This window comes from Meles meles, chromosome 11 (genome assembly GCF_922984935.1).
Source record: "Meles meles chromosome 11, mMelMel3.1 paternal haplotype, whole genome shotgun sequence".
NCBI lineage: Eukaryota > Metazoa > Chordata > Mammalia > Carnivora > Mustelidae > Meles > Meles meles.
Window position 1 is genome coordinate 4951844 of NC_060076.1, and position 25292 is coordinate 4977135.

General features: G+C 46.0%; 1 protein-coding gene across 5 annotated transcripts in view; it reads right to left on the reverse strand.

The window, feature by feature from the left end:
• NUP214 (nucleoporin 214) overlaps positions 1-25292 on the reverse strand; it is a 104110-nt gene that overhangs the window by 71723 nt on the left and 7095 nt on the right. For 3 of the 5 annotated variants that reach the window (XM_046022015.1, XM_046022014.1, XM_046022012.1), the window contains exons 7-18: positions 24885-24988; positions 22485-22591; positions 21286-21352; positions 17908-18034; positions 16677-16838; positions 12733-13177; positions 11077-11249; positions 9310-9407; positions 5563-5649; positions 5225-5374; positions 4139-4297; positions 1691-1794 (exon numbers count right to left, since the gene is read on the reverse strand). In XM_046022015.1, the coding sequence (XP_045877971.1) occupies positions 1691-1794; positions 4139-4297; positions 5225-5374; positions 5563-5649; positions 9310-9407; positions 11077-11249; positions 12733-13177; positions 16677-16838; positions 17908-18034; positions 21286-21352; positions 22485-22591; positions 24885-24988 (1783 nt within the window). The remainder of the gene's footprint in view (positions 1-1690; positions 1795-4138; positions 4298-5224; positions 5375-5562; positions 5650-9309; positions 9408-11076; positions 11250-12732; positions 13178-16676; positions 16839-17907; positions 18035-21285; positions 21353-22484; positions 22592-24884; positions 24989-25292) is intronic. The other 2 variants (XM_046022016.1, XM_046022013.1) reach the window with 2 other exon arrangements.

A 25292-nucleotide genomic window follows, 5' to 3' on the forward strand; every position in this document is an offset into this window, starting at 1 on the left:
CTTAGGGTGCTGTTAAGAAACGCTGGGCTAAGCTCTCGGTTTAGCAACAGGGAGGTACCCCCACCCGAAAGATCTAAAATAAGAAAGGAACAATAGTCCCTTTCTTTCTAGTGACAGTTCAACATAAATTTTTAATGTTTTTTTTTTTTAAGATTTTATTTATTTGACAGAGAGATCACAAGTAGGCAGAGAGGCAGGCAGAGAGAGAGGAGGAAGCAGGCTCACCGCTGAGCAGAGAGCCCGATGTGGGGCTAGATCCCAGGACCCTGAGATCATGACCTGAGCCGAAGGCAGCGGCTTTAACCCACTGAGCCACCCAGGCGCCCCCAACATAAATTTTTAAAGTGGCATTTCAGTAGGATACAAGGTAGTATTTAGACGGACTTAAAATCAGAGATGCACTAGAAAACTATAGATTCACAAACTCTGCAGAAAAGCAACTTTAAAACACACACGTGAGAGGTAGAGAATACACGGCTACCCTAATGGGGAGGAAGAGTCCGCTTTCCCTGCTAGCATCATACATTGTTTAAGAAGCTGACTTGTTAATTAGCAGAGAGAAATCCACCTGTCATGAAGAACAGAAGGCTCCTACTGTTAGGTCAAGCCATTCCCCCCATACACTTGAACATGAATTTAGAACCTGTGCAGTGAGCTGTGACAGCTCTACTGGGGCCCGACTGCCCAGGGGACAAGTGCCCAGGTCACAGAATCCTCCCCCTGACCAGTGTCTGCAGCATCGATGCTCACCTCTACCTTCCCCTACCTATGCTCCAAACTGAGGCTCTCAGGGCAGGTACCAAGCCTTCCTCTGTGTTGTGCAATATGACATCTTAAATTCTGTTTGCTGAGTTTTAAGCACACTCTAGCCCAGCCCCTGACATCACACCCAGCTTGTCCCACTTACAGGTTCTGTAACAGAACAGCAAGTAAACAGATCATTTCCCGGTTTGTTTCCTTACAGGGCTAATCACACTACTCAAGTGTAGGTGTTTCAGGAGCCGAGCATTCTGAGGGCTGATCTGTTTCTCGGCTTTCCTGTGGGCACCTTCACTGTTCTCACGGTGTACCGCTTGCGATTACCTTCAGGAAAACAGATGGCATATGACCAAATGTCTGGGGACAGAAGACCAGGGTAGTACAAGGGTTTCCTGTGCCTTTCTTCCTCTCTTCCTTCTAAGTCATCCACACTAATTAGGAAAGTTTTCTCAACACGAAGATTTGGAATATACAGAAAAGTATAAAAGAAGGATTCCTCTTCCTCTTAACCCCATCTCACGTTGTGACAGATTTATTTCGAGCCTCTTTTCTACACTTAGACCGCCAAACTGAGATCGTCCAGTATAACTTTTGTCTTACCTCGTCCCTATGTTGGAGGGGAAAAATTCAGTGGTTACACAGTATTCTGCATTAAGGGAAAAATGTGACTGGACTCATTCTGCCACTCCTCTAACTTCTAATATGAAGTCGAATCCAATTTTTCACTGTCATAAATTGCGCTGTGATATAAATTCTTTTATGCAAACTGCTGCAAATGTGGCTATACTTCTGTGAACAAACTTCCAGAAATAGAGTGGTGGGTCAAAGAGAAGGAACAACCGCAGGTTTTACTCGGGGCCCTTGAGTGTGTCTGTTCAGAAGGCTCCAGCAGTGTCTCCTGCACCCGTGGTGGACGAGAGAGCGCGCTCACTTTTGTTTTTTCTTTTGTTCCAGATGCCGATCCCATTCCAAGTCTAGCACATCGTTCACATCCTGGACAGCAAATTTCACATACTGATGAAGGCGCCGAATTTCCTATAAGAAAAAAAACCGAGAAGGCAAATGACTGAGTTTTCCAGTAGCTTGGAGGAAGGATCAAAACAATCAAAATAATTTTGTAAATTTTTCTACTGAGAACCATAAAGAACAAAGAAAACACAAGAGCAGAGGCTTTAATATAATCATTAGGACATCATAATTAAAACAAAACAACAGAACTCAACCTTCCTAACTGTGACGGAGGAATGGTCCCCAAGCACAGGGAAGCAGGCAGGGGGTGCCGACCTAGGGCTCCAGGGGAAATGCTGTCGCGCATTCTCATTCGTCAGTGCCTGTTAAAGCAACTCAACATGCTCCAGGAATTTTCCACTGCTCTCTGCTGCTCCCACAGCACACCCATTGGGCTTCCGCTATCCCACCTGGGAAACTGACTATAATACAGACAAAATGATCCTACAGAAGTGCTGAGACTAACTTTGCATCTATCTATTCATAGCATGCAACACAGAAGTCCTCTTGCCAGGTGAGAAAAACTCACCTCAAAGAACAGTATCAGCACTAGACATGGAACTGACCGCTCAATGAAATTCACACCTATTTTATTCGAGGCCTGCAGTAACTCTCAGTCCAGTGTTACCCTTTGTGGCTCACAACCTGACTCTCAAAAATTAAAAGTGCGATCAAGATGAAGCATTAAACGTGCATACAGAGAAGACAGCGTGCCATATGCTGCGGATAAGTTTTTACACTTGTACAAAGTTCTTACCGTGTTTAACTGGATTTTTAAAACTACACCGGGCTAAGGGTATATGCCCTGAGTGAAAATGAGCAAATTGTTCTTTAGAAAGAGCCAACCCGATTCCAGGAAGCAGCAGTAACCTTAGCTCTGAGTGTAAATTTCGGCTCCCTACTCGATGGCTGCAGGGAGGTCCTGTCCTTTGAGCACACGTGCCGCCGTGCTTTGTGTGTTCACGAGCGGGGCTGCTCCTGAGTGCCCCCCCCCACCCTGCCTACCTGAAAAGCCAACGTCTCTTATGAGGCCTGTCACAGACACTTCTCGGTGGCTTAGCTGCTCCCTCATCGGCACCGCCACAGCAACTGATCCCACATTCATAGGTTCCCTTTCCCATGGCTGCTTATCCACCAGGCTCGGCATAGCACGGCAGTGAGGAGCCCCGGCTCCGCGCCAGACTCGGGCTCCAGCATTTACCCACGAGGACACCTGCGCCGTTCCAGCACGTGCCTCCTTATCCATCTTCTGTACATGGTATGTGCTCGATAGATGCTAGCGGTTATTGTCTACTTAGTTTTGTGACAAAAAGAAAAGCATTTCCTTTTGAATGGGGAAAGTGTTCCCCCAAAGCTGCATGCTTTTTTTTTGCTCTGGACACAGAGCAAGAGGTGAAAACGCACAAAGGGACAAAGTGTATCAAAATGCAACGAGGAGGCAGTCGTCTGATGAGTGGCAAGTGAGGAGCCCGCTCTTGCTATGACGGTAAACACCCACAGTCCTCAAGGGCCGAGAGACCCAGCGGGGGTTCCTCAACCTCTCTTTTCCTACCATCAGTCAGTCTGCCAAGCAGGGGACGGAGATGGCAGGAACTGTCAAGTCTGCAGTCTCAAGCTCCCCAAGGCAGGAGGGCATTCATCTCACCCTCAGACCTCATATCCTGGGGGAGAAGCTCAGTGGCCACGCAGGCACCCTTTCCTACCAGGACTCTGGCAAATGCAGACAGAGGAGGTGACCCCGTGAAAGCTTGTGACGAAACAATTTTCAGTAAACTGAAAGATGAAAACGAAAACCAGATTTTGCTACAACAGAGAATAAGAATTACTATAAATGAACGAGAGGACTAACTTTGCTGAGGTCTGGTGTACAGAAAAGAGCCCACGAAGGCGGAGCTTTCCAACTGTTCAGTATTACTAAAACATCACCATCGTGGTCAAGCTCCTGAGACCACGGGGCCCAACTTCCGTAACTGCATATAATGGGATCAGTGACTCTCATCTTGTGGTACAGCTGAAGTCTAGAAATACTGTGGAAAACAGACCCAGCACCGTACTTAGCACTCAACGAGCAACTGTGACATGAAATCTTGTTATTCATGATTTGATTTCGAAATCTATCTTTTTCAATGGTATGCTTTCCACCAAGCTTACCACTGAATCAAGAATTCTAATGCCAGTTTTAATTCTGTAAAACATGAAGGGGAAAAGTGCTCTTTTCTTTTTCACAGCCAAGGACATCTATGCAAGTGGGCAAATTATTCACAGGAAATCAACAACGTCCGAAGGGCAGGCCCCTGATCCGAGACCTCACAAGGGAGAATGACTTGCAGGAGTTGGTTTTTAACCTCTCACTTGGTCTGGATCCTCCTACCTGGAGCTGGGCTTCGCTCTTGGGGTCCAGGGGTCTCTTATAGAGCAAGTGCAGATACCCAGAGTCGCAATCCCTCTCGTTTTGTTCCCTGGCTTCTTCCACACCAGCAAAGCCCTCAAGTAAAGTCGTTTTCAGGGTACTGATGTCTCCATGGAGAGACTAGAAAAGATACAAGGGCCATACTGAGACAAAGCATGGCATTTCCGAGAAACGAATCTCTCTGACCGGATCAAGGACAACTACTTGGTGTTTCTCCAAGAGCTTACACGATGCACCTGTGAGTCTACGAAGAGTTTGAAAAGAAAAACACAAACATTCACTTTCTGAAGTTTTTGTTTTTTCTTCCTCACTGAAAAACCACATGTTCCATTGACCAGAAACTCAGAGTAAGAAAAGCTACTGGTTTTACCTACAGTCCCACTACCCGAAGACAATCACTGCTGACAGCCTGGAGAACTGGAAATTCTTTCCGGAAACAGTTTTCAGAGCAGGGCTCTGGAGGCAGACGGTCAGGGACTGGCACATGGTAACTAATTGGGTAGCTCTGGGCCAATACTTTCACCTGTCTACACTGCAGCTTCCTGACTTGCGCGAGAGAACAGCACCTACCAAACAGGATGGTATGAGGAGTCCGCAAGATAACACGGTGCCTGGCACCATTGCAATAACAGTAACACAGTAAATACTATTAACAATAAATACATGGTATTTCTATATCATATACGCTCTTAAACCTAACCCTTTACCGTAACCTAACAATTTATTTTATAAACTAGAGTCAATTTTCAAATATATCTAAACTTGTAACTATAAGAGACTTTTTTATAGAGTAGCTGGTATGTGTTGGTGTGGTAGAAACTATTAGTCCATTTTCTGTATGAGAAAATGAAAACCTAGAGTAGCTACATTAACTTGCCTAAAGGTCACGTAATTTGTTAAGTGCTGGTGATAGGATCTGAACTTGGGCACTCCTAGGTAAACTACTCATCCTTAAAAAAACAACACTGGGGCCCCTGAAGAATGGAGTGCTGCCGGAGCGACTTTGAAAGTACAATTCAAATCAGGAAGAACGTCACAAGCACAGACCTCCGTGGTCTCCTTGATCTCCAAGAGAAAGGTGTGCAGGTCGTCAGACTCCGTCCGCAGCATCTTCAGCTCCTCCAAAGCACCCACTTGGAAACAGGCTTTGGAAGTCCGGGCTTTCAGTTCTCCCAGCTCCTTCTGAAAGTGTGCGATCTGCAGGAGCCAGAGAAGAGGAAGGGCCGCGGGCTGAACTCACGGCTCCCAGGCCCTCACAGCACGCGGCCCCAGGGTGCGCCATGGCCGAATCCCAGAACAAAACAGTCATGCACGAGTCTGCACTCAACCACTCCAGTCTCATGGTCAGGGCTACTTCTGGAAAAAATCTGCAGGAACGACTTTACCTCCTCCCCGATTCCAGCCATCACGGGATCTGACTCTTTCCACTGGTGTCCCTGCTTCTCTGCAACGGGAGGCTGAAGTGATTTCGCCTGCAATGGAAGGCACAAGGTTGACAGACGCATCCCCGGCCCGTGCTGAAGCAGCAGCCTCGGCGCCTGGCCCCTCACAAGACAGTCACTGCTCCCTTGCTCCTTCTTTCAAACCCATACTGACCGAGTACCTACTTACTGTAACGCATATTCTAGACAGTGGAGAGAGGCGAACAGGACAGAAGAGGTCTCTGCTCTGCCGGTCCTTACACTCTACCAAGACTAAGCAGTACACCAGCCAGATCATTTTAGCTGCTGACAGTGACAGGACAGAAGTAAACAGGAACCTAAGAAGAGAAAGGGGGCACGAGTGGAGAGGAGGGGGCCTGGAAAAGCCTCACTGAGCACAGTCTCTGAACTGAGTCCTGAGATAAAGTGGAAAGCTGCAGAAAGCTACAGAAAGTTCTAGGGAAAGCACCTGCCAGGCAGCGAGAAGAGCAAGTGCAGGGAACGCAAGGCAGGAAAGAGATCCGGCACGGTGGGGGCCGAGAGACAGAGGAGATGTGGGCTGGGGAAGTCAGGGAGGGAACTGGAAAGGGCTGGGCAGGTCGTGTATGACTAAACCAAGGAGTCTGGGTATTTCTCTAAGGGTGCTGGAAAACTACTGTTGGAGCTCCGGGAGAGTTTGTTCTTTGACTTAGGACTTAAAAAGATCTCTCTTGCTGCTAAATCAAGCACAGATGTCAGTGAGAGGGAGAAGAAATAGGGAAACCAGGCAGGAGGGTCACGAGGCAAGAGACGACAATGGCCTGAAATACGACATTCACCGGGGCAACAGATGTGGATCCATGCCACACACACGACCCATCAGCACACAGCTGACAAGACCTTCTGCTAGTAAGGGTTAGGGGGAGCTTCTGTTAAGTAGCGGGATCCAGAATGCCTTCTGGGTTTGGGGCTTGAGCAAACCACCTGGAACAGGTTCTGAAGGAGACAGAAATCAAGAGTTCTGCTGTAGAGACATTATAACTTGTGACGGCTTTTAGATTATCGGATACCTGCAGCAAATACCATATAGAGGATTTGTAGACTGCATAAGCAACCGTTAAAACATTGGGGGCAAACATTGGGGGCATCTGGGTGGCTCAGTGGGTTAAGCCTCTGCCTTCGGCTCGGGTCATGATCTCAGGGTCCTGGAATCGAGCCCCACATCAGGCTCTCTGCTCAGCAGTGAGCCTGCTTCTCCCTCTCTCTGCCCAGCAGTGAGCCTGCTTCTCCCTCTCTCTGCCGGCCTCTCTGCCTGCTTGTGATATTTCTATCTCTGTTAAATAAATACATAAAATCTTAAAAAAAAAAACCAGAAAACATTGATCTAATAAATACCCTGTGTTGTGCACTATGCCAAAAGCTAGACCTATAAGCTGGGCATTTACTGTGTGCCCTGTGGGGGTCCATGCTGAGGGCAGGAATGAGGCCAGTTGGCAAAGAGAAGGAAAAACCATGACTCTGGTCTCCAGGGCACACAAATCAAGTGGGAAAGTGACATAAAATTCTCTCGAAGTTAAATCATAGTAATAAACTGAGATGACAAATTGTAAATCTAAATATGAAAAGAAAATAATAAAACTTTTAGAAAAACACAGGAAAATATCTTTTTGACACCTTGGAACCAGAAATAATTTCTAAAATAGAACACAAAAAGCACTAATCATAAAGAAAAGGTGGTATACTGAACTATATTAAACTATATTGAACTATATCGTGGTGTCACCAAAAGACACCACGAGCAGAATGAAAAAGCAATTCATATATTCATTATATTCATATTCATAATATATATTCATATATTCATAATTCAAATATTCATATATTTGTATTATAAGGAAACTCTGACAGAAATCTGTAAGGACAGACAACCCCATAGAAAAACAAGTCAAGAAAGACTTGAGAACAGACACCTCATTAAAGAAGATATTCAAATGACCAAAATCACATGGAAAAAAGGCTGAATTTTAGTGGTCACCAGGGAAATACTAATTAAAACTGCAAAATATAACAATAAGAAATGAAAAATAGCAAGACCGATGAGGATATGGAACAGCTGACTCTTTTTTTTTTTTAAAGATTCTATTTATCCATTTGACAGAGATCACAAGCAGGCAGAGGGAGAGGAGAAAGCAAGCTCCCTGCTGAGCAGAAAGCCCAATGTGGGGCTCGATCCCAGGACCCTGGGATCATGACCTGAGCTGAAGGCAGAGGCTTATAACCCACTGAGCCACCCAGGCACCCCACAGCTGACTCTCTTATACTCCCGGTGGGCATTTACTGAAAAGAAATATACACGTGTGTGCTATGGCCCAGCAATTCCACTCCTCAGCATACAGCCAACAGAAATGCATACGTATGTTCACCCCCAGACCTTGACCTCAACCAGCATGCTCACAACAATGCCACTCGCAGTAACTTCAACCTGAAAGCTCTTCAGATGTCTGTCAGGTAGAAAAATACTTGTAGTACAGCCGCCCCATTAACTCCAAACGGCCACAATGATATGGATCAATCTTACGAACATAATGTTGAGCCAAACTGCCCGATACAAGAAAACACAGTGTGATTCCATTTTGGACAAGGTATGAACTGGCCAAACTAAGCTCCGCTGTCAGAAATCAGCAGGGAGCCCCCTTCGGCAAGGGGAATAATTAAAAAGGGCACAGGTAAGGGAGAATTCTGGGGTCCTGGTAATGTGCCATTTCTTTCTTTTTTTTTTTCTTTTAAGATTTTATTTATTTATTTGACAGAGAAAGATCACAAGTAGGCAGAGAGGCAGACAGAGACGGGCGGGGGGCAGGCCCCCTGCTGAGCAGAGAGCCCAATGCGGGGCTCCATCCCAGGACCCTGAGATCATGACCTGAGTCGAAGGCAGAGGCTCAACCCACTGAGACCCCCAGGTGCCCCATAATGTACTATTTCTTGATCTGAGCTGAGTGTTGTTACCAAGGCATACTCAGCTGGTGTACGGAAATACTTTTTTTCCCATGTGTACTACATGTCAATACAAAAGTTAAGTAGAATAAACTGAGATGTTATGGAAAGCACAGAAGACAGAACTTGGATAGATTTCTCAGTTACTTTGGGAATGAGGGGAAAAAAACCAGGCGCTACAGTCTTTTCAGAGAGAGAGAGAGAGAGAATACACCAAAGCCAACAGCACAGCACGACAAGCTCAGGAACCAGCAGAGAAAACAGCGCTAAGACTCTGGGGCTGAGAGGAATGGCGTTCAAGAGCAAACGTTACAAACGTTCCAAGCTCCGACTTCAGTAACTCCCATCACATAGCCCGAGTACTATTTCATCTTTTTTTTTAAAGTCTATTCAGGAGCTTTGTCCATTTTTATTTTTATTTTTTTATTAAAGTTTTTTGTTGTTTTTGTTGTTGTTGTTTTGACAGAGATCACAAATAGGCAGAGCAGCAGGAAGAGAGAGAGAGAGAGGAAGCAGGCTCCCCGCCGAGCAGAGAGCCCGATGTGGGGCTCGATCCCAAGATGCTGGGATCATGACCTGAGCCGAAAGCAGAGGCATTAACCCACTGAGCCACCCAGGCGCCCCCATAGTACTATTTCAAAGGCATAAATTCTAAACCACGAAAACCCACTTTAAAAAGAACACACGATGGGACAGTAGATGAATACACACACCAGGATAAGCTGGGTTTGAACATACCTGGGGAGAGCCTGACTTGGCCAGTGGAGGGGTTATCCTGGGTGACTTCTGCACCACTGAGGGCACGGGGCCTGGGCTTCCCTGAGTAGACCGCCCTGCTGGAATAAGAGGTCAATGAAAACAGAGAGCGTTTCTCGCCTCCCAGCATAGGTGTCCTTCCCTCAAATCTAAAAAAGTAAGCTTCTCAGTGTCCCTGGCCTCCCTTCCATGATTTGTGTTACCAAGAGCGGCATCCAGTTTGTCAGGACTGATCCAAGATAATGAAAAAACATATAATACATTTTTAGATGTGAAACTCCGTTTTATACAGCAGATAAAACTGGAAAGTCTCTGACAGTAGCAGGCATGTGCATTCTGGTGCAGGCCCCGGAGGCTGGCCATTCCGCCCATGCTCACTCCCCAGAGCCTCCTGCTGCACATCTGGAAGCTGGGGACAAAGTGTAAATAATCCCATTACCTTGTAAGAACTCACATGGTCTTCAGGACCCTCCTGGAAGCTTCCAGAAAAAGGCCTGCTTTTTTGCATATTAGAATCGCCTAGGGGGCTTTTAAAAAAACTATACCAGAAACTCATACCCAAACCTCACCTCCAGAGAGCCTGATTGAACTATTAGGGAGAGGATCCCCCAGGGAGTCTAGAGTGCCACTGGACTTATAATCCAATAACCCAGGACCCTCCAAACCGTAAGAATTAAATAATGGCAATGGGGTGGGGGGCGGAGATCCTGGTAGTGAGCAGTGGAAATGGAGACCATCTATGCAAATCACAGTTCAAGTTTCCTCTCCTACACTGAAAACAGATATGAAAAGACTAAGGCAAGACTTCCCAAACTACTGGCCTGACCTCTCCACGAATGTCAATGCTGAGGAAGATGAGAGTGGCAAAGAAATATTTGACACTGAGACTAAAGAGAAAAAACTGGAATAGAACATGTGGTCCTTGACTGGAGGAAAAAAAGCCATAAAGAACATTATTGGGACAACCATGCAAGTGTCGAGATGGTCTACAGATTAGATTATGGTTACATTTCCTGAGTGTGATAACATATCACGTAACCCTGTATTTAAGAGATATGTGCTTACGTGTTTAGGGGTGAAGTCTCTGTGATTAACTCTCAAATATTTTAATGAAAAAAAATGTATGCTAAGAAGCCACAAAACAAACAGTGCAGAATGTTACCAAGTGTTGTCTTGGTGGAGGGCACAGTCTTTGTTACACAGTTTACACAACCTTTCTGCAGGTATGAAAGGGAAAAAAGACAGGCCAGGTATGTGTGCTCATGGAGTTATACTATGCACTTGGCTCCAACTTGGTTATAAGAACTATTTCCACTTATAATCGTCATTTAATAGAGACTTGCTCACAGTAGGGCTGAGTGTGAAAATCACAGCCAGCCATCAGAAGCAATAAGCCTAGGAGTACTGCAGGCCTTCCCTCGTCTATGGAACTTTCCGAATTGTTCTGTAACTGCCCTTCATGTGGGGCAGGCTGCACGTGAAGACAGATGGCACGCAACGAGAGACTTCCTTTTGAATCATGGGGTACGCTTCGCTCCATGAGAAACGTCGGGAGAGCCAAGCGTGGCAGCACCCAGGTCGCGGCAGTCCTCACAGCCAAGTGCGACTGTCATAGCTCACCAGCATAAGACACAGGAAGCAAGAACAAATGGTCTCGTCTGACTACGGGGGCGAGGGTTCCTAACAACTGAAACACGCAGACGTAAGAACTCAGGGCTGAGCTCTGGAGCAGTTTGCTTAAAATCATACCTGATGCCGAGGGAGAGACTGAGGACTTTGACACGGAGCTGGGCGGTGCTGAGAGGGGCGTGGGGTGGCTGATGGGTCCAGAAGCAGCCGGCTTGGCGGCAGAGGGGAACGGCAGTGTCGCGGGCGCACCCTGGGAGCTGATGGCAGGAGTGGAGGGAGCCACGGCAGTGAACCTGAAACGGCAGCCCGACTGCGTGAGGAGCACCCGCGCTGACGCCCCGTCACGCTGGTCGTGAGCAACGCCCCGAGAGGACTTACTGCTCCTGGGCTTTGCCTTTGTGAGACAGAAAGGTTTAGCTATTTCTTACAAAAGGTGGACGCTACCAAGGAAACATTTTATCTTATCTTCTGCATACTGAGGAGTAAACTACTCCATGAAAATAACGAGACCTGACATGAAGGAGAAATGAAGTCTGGCAGGACGTGAAATATTTTTATCAAGACAAGTGGGGAAAAAAACAAAGGAGGCGGGGGCTCCGATAAACTTAGGAGAGGCGAGCATGGTTCTTCTGCCGAGGAAATCACTGAGAACTCACTTCGGGGCGCTCACCTCCTCTGGGGAGTGGGAGAGGGGAGCAGATCACCGTCTTGGGACGTTCATGGGCACGGAAAGTTAAGTTTCACCTACAGAGCAATAGCCCAAAAACAATCTAAATGTCCAGGATGAGCTGACTGGCCAGGGACATTTCCATGAGGCTACAAAGTGGATTCCCGGCAGCCACTAGAATGAGGCAGCTGTGTGACAACGGCAGCAGCCGGGAGGACGGCCAGCACCGCCTCCGGGGCAACAGGAGCCTGCAGAGGGGAGCGCGGGCAAGCTGGGATCACTTCCCGCAGGCTTGCATGCTAGCGGGGAGAACACAAGCAGCAGATAAAGCGGTAAAAAAAACGGGATCTGAGGGAGCCGGCAGGAGCCCCACGGGGAGGAAAGTGAGGACCACGTTACGGAGTCTGGACTGTCTTGGAACAGCAGTGAGAGGCCGCTGAGGACCATCAGGCAGGAGAGTCACCCGACACAGGGACAACTTCATAGACCACCGTGGTGGCTGTCATGAAGCGCCTCGGAGAGTAAAGGGGGAAAGGACCACAAGAGATTCATTCCCCTCTTAGGACGTATATTCCTTATTGCTTCATTTTTTAAAAAATAAGGAATATCAGGGCACCTGAGTGGCTAAGCTGGTTGAGCATCTGACTCTTGATTTCAGCTCAGGTCATGGTCTCAGGGTCATGGGATCGAGCCCCGCATGGGGCTCAGGTCATGATCCATGCCCAGCATGGAGCCTGTGTGGGATTCCCTCTCCCTCTGCATGGGTGCTCTCTCTCTCAAAGTAAATAAATAAATAAATAAAATAATGAGTAAAAATAAGGAGGATCTCCTACATTTTAAATCTAAAAAAGCAAAAACAAGCATATAAATAAAAACCTCTTATGATTTAAAAAAATTCTAAGAGACTCTTCTGGACTCCAACCACTGATTAAACACAAACATTTTACGTTGTTTAAATTCTTGCCACTTGCCATTATTACTCTGGAAGGCAGGAAAAAAGAGAAAATCTATTTGTAACTTCACTCACAGTGACTCAATTTCCAGCTAATAACACGTGGTATTTCTACTCATGCCACCAAAGCAGTAGACTTTCTTTAAGGGTTACTTACTTCTCGCTAAGGTTGACCTTGAACACTGAGGGTGGTAATGCGGTCTTCAGTCCTATGTTTGGAGCAGATGCACTCGACATTGGCGTGCTTTCCAGGGTAGGCTTAAAACCCAAGGATCCAAAGGAGAACGAGGCTGCGGATGGCGTCATGGGAGAGGCTCCAGGGGTGGGCGCTAGGGAGGCTTGAGAAGGAGGAGGGAAAGAGAAGATGGACGCGCCCGAGCCACTGGAATATGGAGGGGGCTCCCCTGGGACAGCAGCAGATGACTTCAAGGATGAAGAGCCGAAGGAGAACACAGAAGGAGCTCCAACAGCAGAAGGCAAAGAGAAGGTGGAGGGGGGAGCGGACAGTGATGAAGGTGGACCGGGGGGACCCGGGGCTGCAGGGGCTGGCGCATCGAGCTTCTGTGGGGCTTGAGACGAGGTTGGGGTAGTGGGAGTACTCCCTGTGGTGAACAAAATGGAGAAAAAGGAAGGGAGAAGTTAGCACGGTAACAACGGAAGTCCACATGACAGAAAACAACTGAGAAGGGCTCGTGGCAGAAGGAAGCCAGAAAGAACAGTCCTGGTTCACCGGGGGGGAAAGAGGGGCGCCTGGGTGGCTCAGTCGGTTAAGTGTCTGCCTTCAGCTCAGGTCATGATCTCAGGGTCCTGGGATCGAGCCCAGGACCTGCTCAGCAGGCAGCCTGCCTCTCCCTCTCCTCTGCCTACTGCTCTGCCTACTTGTGCTCTCTCTCTCTAAATAAATAACTAAATAAAATCTTAAAAGACAAAGTGGGGGGAGTGGGGTGGATTGGACTTTCCACATGGTGAAATGGACAAAACTTTGAAGGAAAAAGAAGACATGAAAGACATTAGATTAACGGGACTTCATGGGCAGAATCAAAAATGCAGTCTCAGCGTTACAGTGAAAAAGAAACCATTCTGCAACATTTCACAGAAATCAGGGAAAAACTTCAATTCAGACCTCCACTTCATCAGAGTCACTAAAACCAATTCCAGATAAATTAAAGGTGTCCCCACGTGCAGAAGCACATGTTCGTGTACATCTCCAAACAAACGCGGCAGAAAGTGAGGAATCACTGAAGAGTCTAATAACTTGAAATTTAGAAGTAATCAAAGGGAAAAAAACCACAAAAGGAAAAGATTAAGATTTGACTGAGTAAAAATGGTTACATAACTTAAAGGTAAATGAACTAAAAAAACTCTGTAGCAAATGGTAATGTTTTATATTTTTTTAAAAACTCATATAAATTGAGATAAAGAAATTTCAAGACTCATATAAGAACTTAATTCATAAAATACATTCAATCTGCCTCATCAAAGAAATGCAAATTAAAATGACATATATTTTTATTGTCCTCTAAATTATCAAAATTTAAATACATATAATCCCTATGTTTGGAAGGGAAAAATGAACCTGAAACCTTTTACACCAGTAGGTACCTAATTTAGCATAACCTTTCAGAAAACATTTTAGCATTATGTCTCAAAAAATCCTAAGAAAAGGACTCAGTAATCCCACTTCTAAGAATAAAGCCTAGAAGAATAACCTGAAACATGAAAAAGACATTTAACACAACCCAAATTCTAAAAGATGTTCAATGGAATAGTAAGCATTCTTTTAAATCAATCAGGAAGATTACATAAGAACCTAGAAACAGGGGCGCCTGGGTGGCTCAGTGGGTTGGGCCGCTGCCTTCGGCTCAGGTCATGATCTCAGGGTCCTGGGATCGAGTCCCGCATCGGGCTCTCTGCTCGGCAGGGAGCCTGCTTCCCTCTCTCTCTCTGTCTCTGCCTGCCTCTCTATCTACTTGTGGTCTCTCTCTGTCAAATAAATAAATAAAATTAAAAAAAAAAAAAAAAAAAAAAAAAAAAAAAGAACCTAGAAACACAATTTAAATTAAAAGCATGAACACCAAAGATGTATGCAACAGGATTACAACTCTGAAGAAAGATGTTTATGAAAAAAAACACTAGAGGGGAAAGGCAGGTTTAAATATTTTCCTGTTTTCCAAAATTTCTATAAATATCTTAATTTGCCAAGCTCAGGAAGTCAATAAACAAGTAAGGAAGCAGTATTTTTCATCAATACATTTAAGTTACTGGGTCTTGATTCTTCCAAACTGTCTCAGCTGACAATTTACCTTCACGATGTCAAAAGTAATGAAAGACTTAGGGTACAAGTATGAAAACACTTCTGAAAAAGAAGACCCCAGTAAATTGCCACTTTTATGACAGTGTAAAAAATGCCAGCAAATTTATTGTTAGTACTTCCTTCGCACAATATGGAACCAGTGACAGCTAACTCCTTCAAAGACACAAATATATAGATGTCCATCAGTTCCACACACATTCAAAAGACCAATGTGAAAAGTATATGCCAGACCCAAAAGAAATCAGGGGCACGTTCCTAACTGAAAATAGAACTGAACGTATGAAAACCCCCTGCTCATTCAGCCCAGCATCCGTGGAGCGGTAGAGTGGACATGGGCGGAACCACTAACGTTTCCCTGGACCGCTTTAGCTACAGCTGGCTGCCTACTTTCTGCCTTCTGAGGCTCTCTTCCGCTCATCTGAACATGGCTGCCTCCTTTGGACCACATGTGAGGGAAGACGGGGCTTTCTCTAGGAGTGGCGAAAAATAAAACTAGCTTCTCCTTGTGCTCGGGGGTTTGATGGGCTAGTTGCAAAGTCTTTCACACTGAACTGTGCTCAGAAACAAACATCACCCCGCAGGCTCCCAACCCCACAGGGTGTACTGCTTGTGAACAGACAGACAGACCGTGCAACTGAGTGTGGCTGATGGTACTCAGGAGCGCTTAAAGTAAAAAAACAACTCGGAGGCCACACTGTAGATGATGAGACGCGCCGGCATGAGGCTAATAGAGAGTCTGCCTGGACCCCTGGTTACTTCCTGGGCTCACACTGCCAAACAGCAGGAGCCCAGGTGTCTCAGCGGCTCTGTTTATGAACAACGCACTCTGCACTAGGAAGCACCAAGAAAATATACTGTCGGCCTTACCCAAGCCAGTTGGTCAACATGCTTTTTCTTAGATAGAGAACTGGTTCCACCACACATTTTTTTTTTCGCCAGAGACAGTTACATAGTCATGGAATTCAAAAAGAGAAATGGTGAAATTTTAAAATATAGAATAATCCCCTTTTAAAAAGTTTTATATCTAGTTCTCGTAGGTGATACACTAGCACTGAAAAATGTGGAAGTACAGATTAGCGTCTGCACGGGCACATTTACGTGTATAAAGACTCTGTACCAAAATGTTGACTACAGCTACTGATGATGGCTGATGGGCTCCAAAATGATTTTGTATTTTCTAATTTTCCTCCAAGAAACGTATACTACTTAAGCAGTATTTTCAAAGGGGAGGAAAAGAAACCTAAGAAAATTAAATATAAACAAAAACAAAATCTCCATGTTCCCACCAACCAGATAAAACCACTATTTAGATTTTAATATCCACCTTTCTAGTATTTTCCCTATGTACATATTTTTTTCTCATGCAAAAACAATAAAAAAGTATACAGTGCATTTTCATGATACATTCCACAAGCGCTGTCAACGAATGCAACATTCGTAAGTTACACGGCGTTCAGCGCACGTGTGTACAATCCCTCAAGACTACAGATGTCTGTAGGATTCAGACCAGAGAACACAGGGTGTTCTAACAGGACACTGTTGCTAGACGACCTGATGGGATCCATCTGGCTGGACTTCCTTTTCCCTAAAGTAAAGGTTGGAGAATAAAGCTTGTGGGGATGCAAGAATGTGCATGTGTTCAAGGAAAAGTTAGTCCCAGCCTCATTAAAACAGACTGGCCTGATGAAGAGGACCACTGTGTGTCCCTACACAGTGCTCATCCTGGGCAATGGTCCGGAACAAGCCCCTGGTATTCCCTCTATGCCAGAGCAGGAAGAGGCACGTACCTGATGACTTGGGTTGTCGCTCTCCTTCTAATGAGAGCCTCTCCGGCGTCTTCATGAGGGACCTAACCCCGGGATTTTGATTGATCATATAAAATGGACAAAGCACACCATCTGTTGAAAGTAACATAAGAACTGGAGCAGGTGGGAGAGTCTTCTCATCATCTGTTAAAAAAAGAAAGTGCAAGTGAAAAAAGAGCCAGGCCATGAAGTGACTGGGAGGGAAGGGAAAGACCACCCCGAGCGAGAAGGGGTGTAGCAGACTTGCCCCAACGGTAGTTCAAGTCTGTTTGTTCTGATTCTCACCCGAGTAGCCTCTCGAGCACCGGCTGTTGAAAGAGAGCTCCTGCCGTTATAGACTGCCACTGTCTGGCCGGACCCCGCAGGGAAGCTCCAGCAGACTAAGGCAGCCATGACTGTCCCTAAGTTCCTGCAAGTCTTATGAGTGTCTCACTGTTCAAGAGGTCCCCCTGACCGAGACAGGTGTGTCTAGGAGGGGGCTGGCCGAGCAGAAAAGTGACAGACTACTCACTTTGCAAAACACACAGAAGGACACAGAGAAGTGAGTCAAACTACCTTATATTCATTCACAACTGAATCCTAACATGTGTTTTGTCAATTAAGACTGAAGAGAATCAGCGTAAGTGAACTAAGGACACCCAATAACCTGACCAGGGAAAGGACAGGAAGGAACTTAGAGGTGCTCACAAGGACATCGCTCTACACTGAAGCACCGAAGAGCAGAGACTCCGTGTTCCGCGGCACGTGTGCAGCCCTGCCACGCTCCAGCAGGGAGAAGACACACTCAGAAGACACACTCAGGCCCGCATTGGAAGCCAAAGCCGGTGCTTGAGGTCCCCATTCTCTCACCCATGTGTTCACACTAAACACTGCTATGCAGGACTGGACTAAGATGCTGCTGTTCCCGTGGAAGGCCACCGGGGGATGAGACCTCTATTCTAGATTTCACCAGTACGCGAAAGCACATACAGATATGTGCGCGTGCACGCACACACGCAGAGACTGGCTTTTGTCTTATCGATAAATGTCCATGAAGTTAATCTCACGTCGTCACGACATACTCTGTATCATTCTTCAAGTGGAAACGAGCTACCAGAAGTCAAAAGCACCCCGCAGAGTAGATTCTACCACAAACATGAAGAACGGGACTTAAATATCAACCAAACTCAGAAAGAAGACCACGTCTGCACGAGCTACATCGGGCCATACTTACTGATGGTGATTTCCACTTGGTTAGTATAGTCGATGGCAACTCCCACAGGCAGCGAGTCATCACTCTTGTCTGTAACAGGCAGTTCAGCTCGACTAGAATCCTCCAGGAGCCAAGATTCCCAATTAATCTGGAAAAAAGTAGTAGAAGATGAAAATACTATGTTGGTTAGAGCTCTGCATTGGTTCTCCCATTGTACAAAGAGGAGAAAAGAAAAGACAAGTCAATGGGTTTAATGTGTTGACTCAACTCTGAAATCTGGGAAGATGGTCTAAAAGCCCCGAGCATCCTAACACGTGAGGTGTTCATTTTCCAAATCGACCTATGTGCTCCTCATAGAACAAGTCCATGCCTCGTGAATAAATCAGCACTATCAGGAACACTTTCTGAGGTCCCATCCACCCCAACTAGGTAGATTCCTAAAAATGGTGCATGAATCTAATACCTGCACCAACCAGTTATTAGCTGCTCCTGGAAATGTGGGACTGGTACCAGGAACTCCGGCTGACTGCTACCGTAGTCTTGAGCAGCGTGGCTTATAAAGCTGGACGCTCACTTGTCCATGGAGAGAGTTACCCTTAGTTCTTGTCTTCCCAGATCTTGGCATCAGTTCCTCTCACAGGCCCCTCTTCCTGCCTTTGGGGTCCTTGAGAAACCACTAACTCTTTCCCATAAACTGCCCTTCTATGTCAAGCTTATGTCTGTGCTTGAATGGGCTGTATTCCTGCAAATAAACGATTTTTGATTTTTAAAAATCACTCTATTTACCTAACTTTCAGTGTGGACCAAAATTGGCCAGCATGAATCAAAAGGGAATAATGCTCCATGAATAACAGAAAAGCAAAAAGCTGTTTAGGAAAGGGAACATAATCATACCCATGACTTAGCTATACTGTGAGTAATATCTGCATTCGTAAAACCGTAAACAAAATTGACTTCAACTTTGAAAAACCATCTACAGACAAAATAAAAGACTTTATAATCACTATAGAACAGAACGCAAACGGTACCAGTTTCGATTTTGCGAAAGACAAGCCGCAGATGGCAACAGCTGGCAGGTGGAGGTAGGTATGCTAAAGGCAAGGGGGAGAAAGTATTCCTTTCACAAAGCAGGTCAAGAGATACTGTGTGTGGTGATGCCATAAGAAATGGAAGTAAAATACAGATTACAGATACAGAGGAAACCAACCGAAGGAACTACAACAGTGCTAGAACCCCTCTGGGAGGAAAGATGAAGATTTAAGGGCCATATGTGAGCTATATGCTCACCTGCCACAACAGGTAAAATCAATCTAAATCTAAGATCAATCATCACTAACTAGGGACGAAGCAGATTATTATTTATTTTTTTTAGAGGTGCGGAAAGGGAGAGGGAATTTTTTTTTTTTTTTTTTTAAGAGAAATCATAAGCAGGCAGAGAGTGAGGAGGAAAGCAGGCTCCCTGCGGAGCAGAGAACCCGATGCGGGGCTCAATCCCAGGACCCTGAGATTATGACCTGAGCCGAAGGCAGAGGCTTTAACCCACTGAGCCACCCAGGCGCCCCCAGGAGAGGGAATCTTAAGCAGACTCCATGCCCAGCTCAGAGCTTTACATGGGGCGTGATCTCACAACCCTAAGATCATGACGTGAGCCAAAATTAAGAGTCAGGGCGCCTGGGTGGCTCAGTGGGTTAAAGTTTCTGCCTTCGGCAAAGGTCGTGATCCCAGGGTCCTGGGATCAAGCCCCACATCGGCTCTCTGCTCAGCGGGGAGCCTGCTTCCCTTCCTCTCTGCCTACTTGTAATCTCTGTCAAATAAATAAATAAAATCTTATAAAAAAAATTAAGAGTCAGACTCTTAACCAACTGAGAGATAAGGAGGTAACCTTGAAAAGTAAAAATTGATGGGGTGCCTGGGTGGCTCACTCAGTTAAGCATCTGCCTTTGGCTCAGGTCATGATCCCCGAATCCTGGGATGGAGCCCTGCATTGGGTTCTCTGCTCAGCGGGAAGCCTGTTTCTCCCCCTCTGTCTACCCTTCCCCTCTACTCACACCCTACTTGTGCTTCCTCCCCCTCTCTCTCAAATAAATAAAATCTTAAAAAAAAAAAAAAAGTAAAAATTTACAAGTTAAAAAAGGTCCCCTCTAAATAGGTTTGGATAAGGATGGGTAGGGCATAGGTAACCTTCTCATTTATAAGCACTTTCTACAATTGGATTTTTTTTTAGCCACAGACATAAATCATCCTGATAGGAAACACATATACAAGTATATTTTAAATGTGTCAGAACATGGAATAGTTGTGTTCTTAGAAAACCGTTATTAAAGACAATCTAAAACTTCACATCAGACCGCTGAACTCTGGCCTGTGACCCCAAAGTGGACCATCTTAGATACTAAGAGAGCCACGCACTTACAGCGGACTGCCTAGCCACCCAGAGAATGAGGGATAAATCCCGAATGGTTGGAGAGGCATTAAGTCTCTGTGTGGGGGGTGCACATGACGTCTTTCAACTCAAGGCAGAGTTTTAAGAAGTTTCCTGGAGCACCTGGGTGGGGCAGTCAGTTACACGCCTGACTCTCGGTTTGGGCTCAGGTCACGATCTTGGGATTGTGGGATGGACCCCTGCATTGGGCTCTGCACTCAGTGCTGAGTCTGCCTGAGTTTCTCCCTCTGTCCCTCCCCCCTGCACTAATGCACATGCTCTCTCTCTAAGATAAATAAATCATAAAGAAAAAAAAAAAGGAAGAAAAACTTCCCTTTTACCACATCCCTCTGTGGTCACACTGCATAACCTACCCGGGTTTAGGACGGCTTACCATGATCACCTCAGCCCGACTCCAGTCTGCAAGGGGGACAGAGTGCAAGAAAGGGGGCGGTGCTTACACACACACACGTGCTTTTAGCTCTCTGGTGGTTTTCCAAAGTCAACTACAAAGTATTGCTGCTGAGCCACGATTTGGTACGATCCGCATGTTTCTCTCCATTAATCAAGGATGGGTTAGAGGTGACTGACCAGAGGGGCAGGTTCAAGCAACAGGAAGAAAATAAAGACGGTAAAACAGAACAAGGCAAAAAAACCCTCCTATACACCCAGATGTGCTCCTGGGGAAAGCTGATTATATCGTATGTTTTCCACAGATTGTGAGTGGATCTGGAAAGGACAGTGTGTTTTTTTATGACAGTGCAGGAGCTGCTGGGTCTGAAACCCACAGCTGTCCAACGCGATATCCAAGCCACCTGGCCCAGGCCTTCTGTCACTTCGGCCAAGTGTCGGCTCTGCTCTCACCCAGAAACTCACCCAAAAAGCAGGCTTCGTCTAAACCTTCTCCACGAGTTAACGCCCTCCAGAATCTTTCTCAGAAAAGTATCCCAGAAAAGCGACGAAAGAGTGAAATTTACCTGATCTGCCTGTCGAGCGAGGATACTGACTTCTGTTGAAGCCGCGGACGCAGCCAGCACTAAGTCCCTTCAAGGAAGAAAAGCGGAAGAACGTTAAATTGAAGGTCAGAGACATGACAAGATCAAGTCAGAATTTCCAATAAATCTACTGCCCCGTAAACAGAATAATCTGGTGAATTTTCAGAAAAAAGCTTTGCTTCTAGCTATCTATCAAGGGAAAGCTTTCGCTCTCAGAGGAAAACTTTTTTTTTTTTAAAGATTTTATTTATTTATTTGACAGAGAGAGATCACAAGTAGATAGAGAGGCAGGCAGAGAGAGAGAGAGGGGGAAGCAGGCTCCCTGCTGAGCAGAGAGCCCGATGCGGGACTCGATCCCAGGACCCTGAGATCATGACCTGAGCCGAAGGCAGCGGCTTAACCCGCTGAGCCACCCAGGCGCCCCCGGAAAACTTTTTTATTAACATATGTGTTATTTGCTTCAGGGGTACAGGTCTGTGAATCGTCAGGCTTACACATTTCACAGCATTCCCCATAGCACATTCTCTCCCCAATGTCCAGAACCCAACCACCCTTTCCATACCCTCTCCACCCCCCAGCAACTCTCAGTTGGTTTCATGAGAAACCAACTCTTATGGTTAAGTCTCTTATGGTTTGTCTCCCTCCCGATCCCATCTTGTTTCATTTTGTCCCCTCCCTATCCCTCATGACCCCTTGCCCTGCCTCTGTCAGAGAAAAAACTTTAATATGTTCCTTAAATATCAATATTGTCCTAAGTCTTCACTGGGGTTACTGAGAAAAGAGAGTTTTTAAGATTATTAAGTGTTCGATCTAGGTAATTGAAGATTGGGAAAACGGAATTAGTCAGACAGGAGTTATCTAGAGTCAGAGGAAAATATGTTCAAGGGCATCTCAATTCTCCGTTCTCCTTTCCTACAGAAAAGAATTTTAGGGGTGCCAGAGTGGCCCAGTCGATTGGGTGTGTGCCTCTGGCTCAGGTCATGACCCTGGGGTCCTGGGATCGAGTCCCACAGCCTGCTTCTCCCGCTCCCTCTGCTCCCCTACTCCTGCTCTCTTGCTCGCTGTCTCAAATGAGTAAATAAAATCTTCAGGAAGAACAGAAACGCGCTGTGAAGTCAAACACGGCACTGTGGGCGGGGCCCGACAGGGAGGCGCAGGCGGCCGTGTGGCTCGCAGCTCACCACTCTTCGACGTGGCTGAGGTAGTAGTGGTGCTGTCGCTCGGTGCAGCTGCCGTAGCACGGCTCCATGAAGTTCACGAAGACCTCTGGGTGCTTCTCTTCTTTTTTCTACAGGGAACAGAAGGAGAACACACAAAAAATCCCACGCGCGATTTTTCTTTGATTCTACACAGACAAGGATCTCGAGAAAGAAAACCACTTGTGTTTCACGAGAAAATTCCCTCAAAAACCTACGTCCGGACACACAACACACTAGAAAGGCAGAGGTGAGGGGCTGGGCAGCTTGAATGCCGGCCACTGACCGAACTGGACTCCAGCTGCTTTGTCGCTTTCTGGCCGTGGGAGCGGCACGGACGGATGGCTCAGCCTGTCTGCTACAGTTTTCTCACGTCTGTGGTGGGCCTGCTGCACCACTCCACAGGCTGTCTTAAGTGTGGAACAAAATGATGCATGTAAAGCCTCTAGCCCAAGACACGGAACCTAAGAAAGTCCATAAACGCCAGAGCTAATATCATCCCTGGGGATAGGAAATTTTTATGAGCTCTTGAAATCAGGACCTCAATAAACATTACTTTGAAAGTTCAACATTATCAGGAACCCAAGACTTAATAAAAACAAGGCCCTTTTCTACATGTCACTGGCAACGATTAAAAATGGTACCACTGCATCTCGACACGTGTGGGGCACCCGCTGGTGGGAGATGTATAAACAGCCACAACTTTTGTAAAAGACGCTTTGCACAGCTCAGCATCTACCACTCAACCAAACTCATTCCTAGGTATTTATCCTAAAAAATAAACATAATTGCATAAAATGCACATAAAAGAACACATCGTGGTATTCCTTAGAACACTGAAAACAACGTAAGCATCCAACCGTGAAGTAAATGATCCGGCCAAAAAGCCAGATACAGATTGTATTCACCGACTCAGAAAGATGCTTACAATTTCCCACTAAGTAAAACAAGGTTGCAAGACAGAGTAACTCGCGCAACTCCCACTTTTGTTACATTTAGACATTTGTTTATGTATTTGTAAATGTTTTTTTGGACCTTGAGAACCAATAGTGATTTTGAAAATACAAGCTCTACCTCACTTGTTTGTTTTAAATGCCCCTGCAATTCAGTAACATTTCGTAGATCTTGTTACTAATGTTCTTCCCAGTTTCCAAAATGACTCAATCATTTGAAAATGACTTAGGTCAGGGACGCCTGGGTGGCTCAGTTGGTTAAGTGGCTGCCTTCGGCTCAGGTCATGATCCCGGCATCCTGGGATGGAGTCCCACATCGGGCTCCCTGCTCGGCGGGGAGTCTGCTTCTCCCTCTGCCTCTGCTGCCACTCTGCCTGCCTGTTCTCTCTCTCTCTCTCTCTGGCAAATAAATAAATTAAATCTTTAAAAAAAAAAAAAAAAAAGACTTAGGTCATTCTACTCTGCTCCAACGGCTCCTTGAGCACCCAATGCACACCTCACCTCCGTCATCCGTCCCTTGTCATCACCTGCCCCGTACCCTTCGCCGTTCCCTCCATCACCCTTCTCAGTCCTTGATCTACACTTGTTTGCTGATTAGCACACTCATCAGAATGTCAGATGCACAAAAGCAAGGACTCTGCCGCAGTCACAACTATATAAAGCAGTGCCTGGCACGCTTCAGGCATCTGATAAACATCAGATAAACATAAATGAGAGAATTTTAAAAATCAAGGTGTTGGAACACCTAGGTGGCTCAGTCAGTTGAGTATCTGCCTTCAGCTCAGGTCATGATCCCAGGGTCCTGGGATTGAGCCCCACCTTGGGCTCCCTGCTCAGCGGGAAGTCTGTTTCTGCCTCGCCTTCTGCCCCTCCCCCTCACTCCTGTTCTCTTTCACTCGCTCTGCTCTCTCTCCCAGATAAAAACATTTTTTAAAAATCTTAAAAAAGGGGCGCCTGGGTGGCTCAGTGGGTTAAAGCCTCTGCCTTCGGCTCGGGTCATGATCCCAGGGTTCTGGGATCGAGCCCCACATCGGGCTCTCTGCTCGGCGGAGACCCTGCTTCCTCTTCTCTCTCTGCCTGCTTCTCTCCCTACTTGTGATCTCTGTCTGTCAAATAAATAAATAAATAAAATTAAGGTATTTTCTTGCTTTCCTAAAATCTATCAGGTTAACATCTACCAGGACTCCCAGCTTCCGGCATAAGCAAAAGTTAACTTTTTGGATTATTTTCACCTTATGACTAAACAGGAGAACATGCTGTAAGCAAACACCATAATTTTGGCCCCCAGGCCAAGGGTACAGCATTTAAGTTTTACACTTGAAGTTGTACTAACCCTACCAGCAAAAAAAGGAAACTGAACCCAAAGCCTTGAACTTTATTAGAGGACCTCTATGACTCCCAAAGGACAAAAATGTCCCTTTCATACACATACCGGGAGGAGAGCCATCACCACATCTGGAGAAGTTTCCAAGGTCCCATCTGCAGCAGCATATACGATTGTGAAGACGTAAGTGCCAATCCACAACACATCCAGAACTGAAACACACAAACTCTGATAAAGTACCTTATGTTTGGAGTAGCTTCTTCATGCTAAAAAATTAACAGCCCATGGATAAAAAAAAACCAGAGTGCTGTAGTTTTAACAAAGGTCCAGATTTCACTGACTAAACACAACTCACAAATACAAAGAATTCAAGAAGCCCAAATTCTTCCCAAAGTGGTATTTTTTTTTTTCTGGCGGATTGCAATGAGGGCAAATTTTGAACAAATCCTAATAAAAAAATCAGGATCCATTTACTGTTATTTACCACAAGACAGGTGTCTAACAGAGGATGATTGT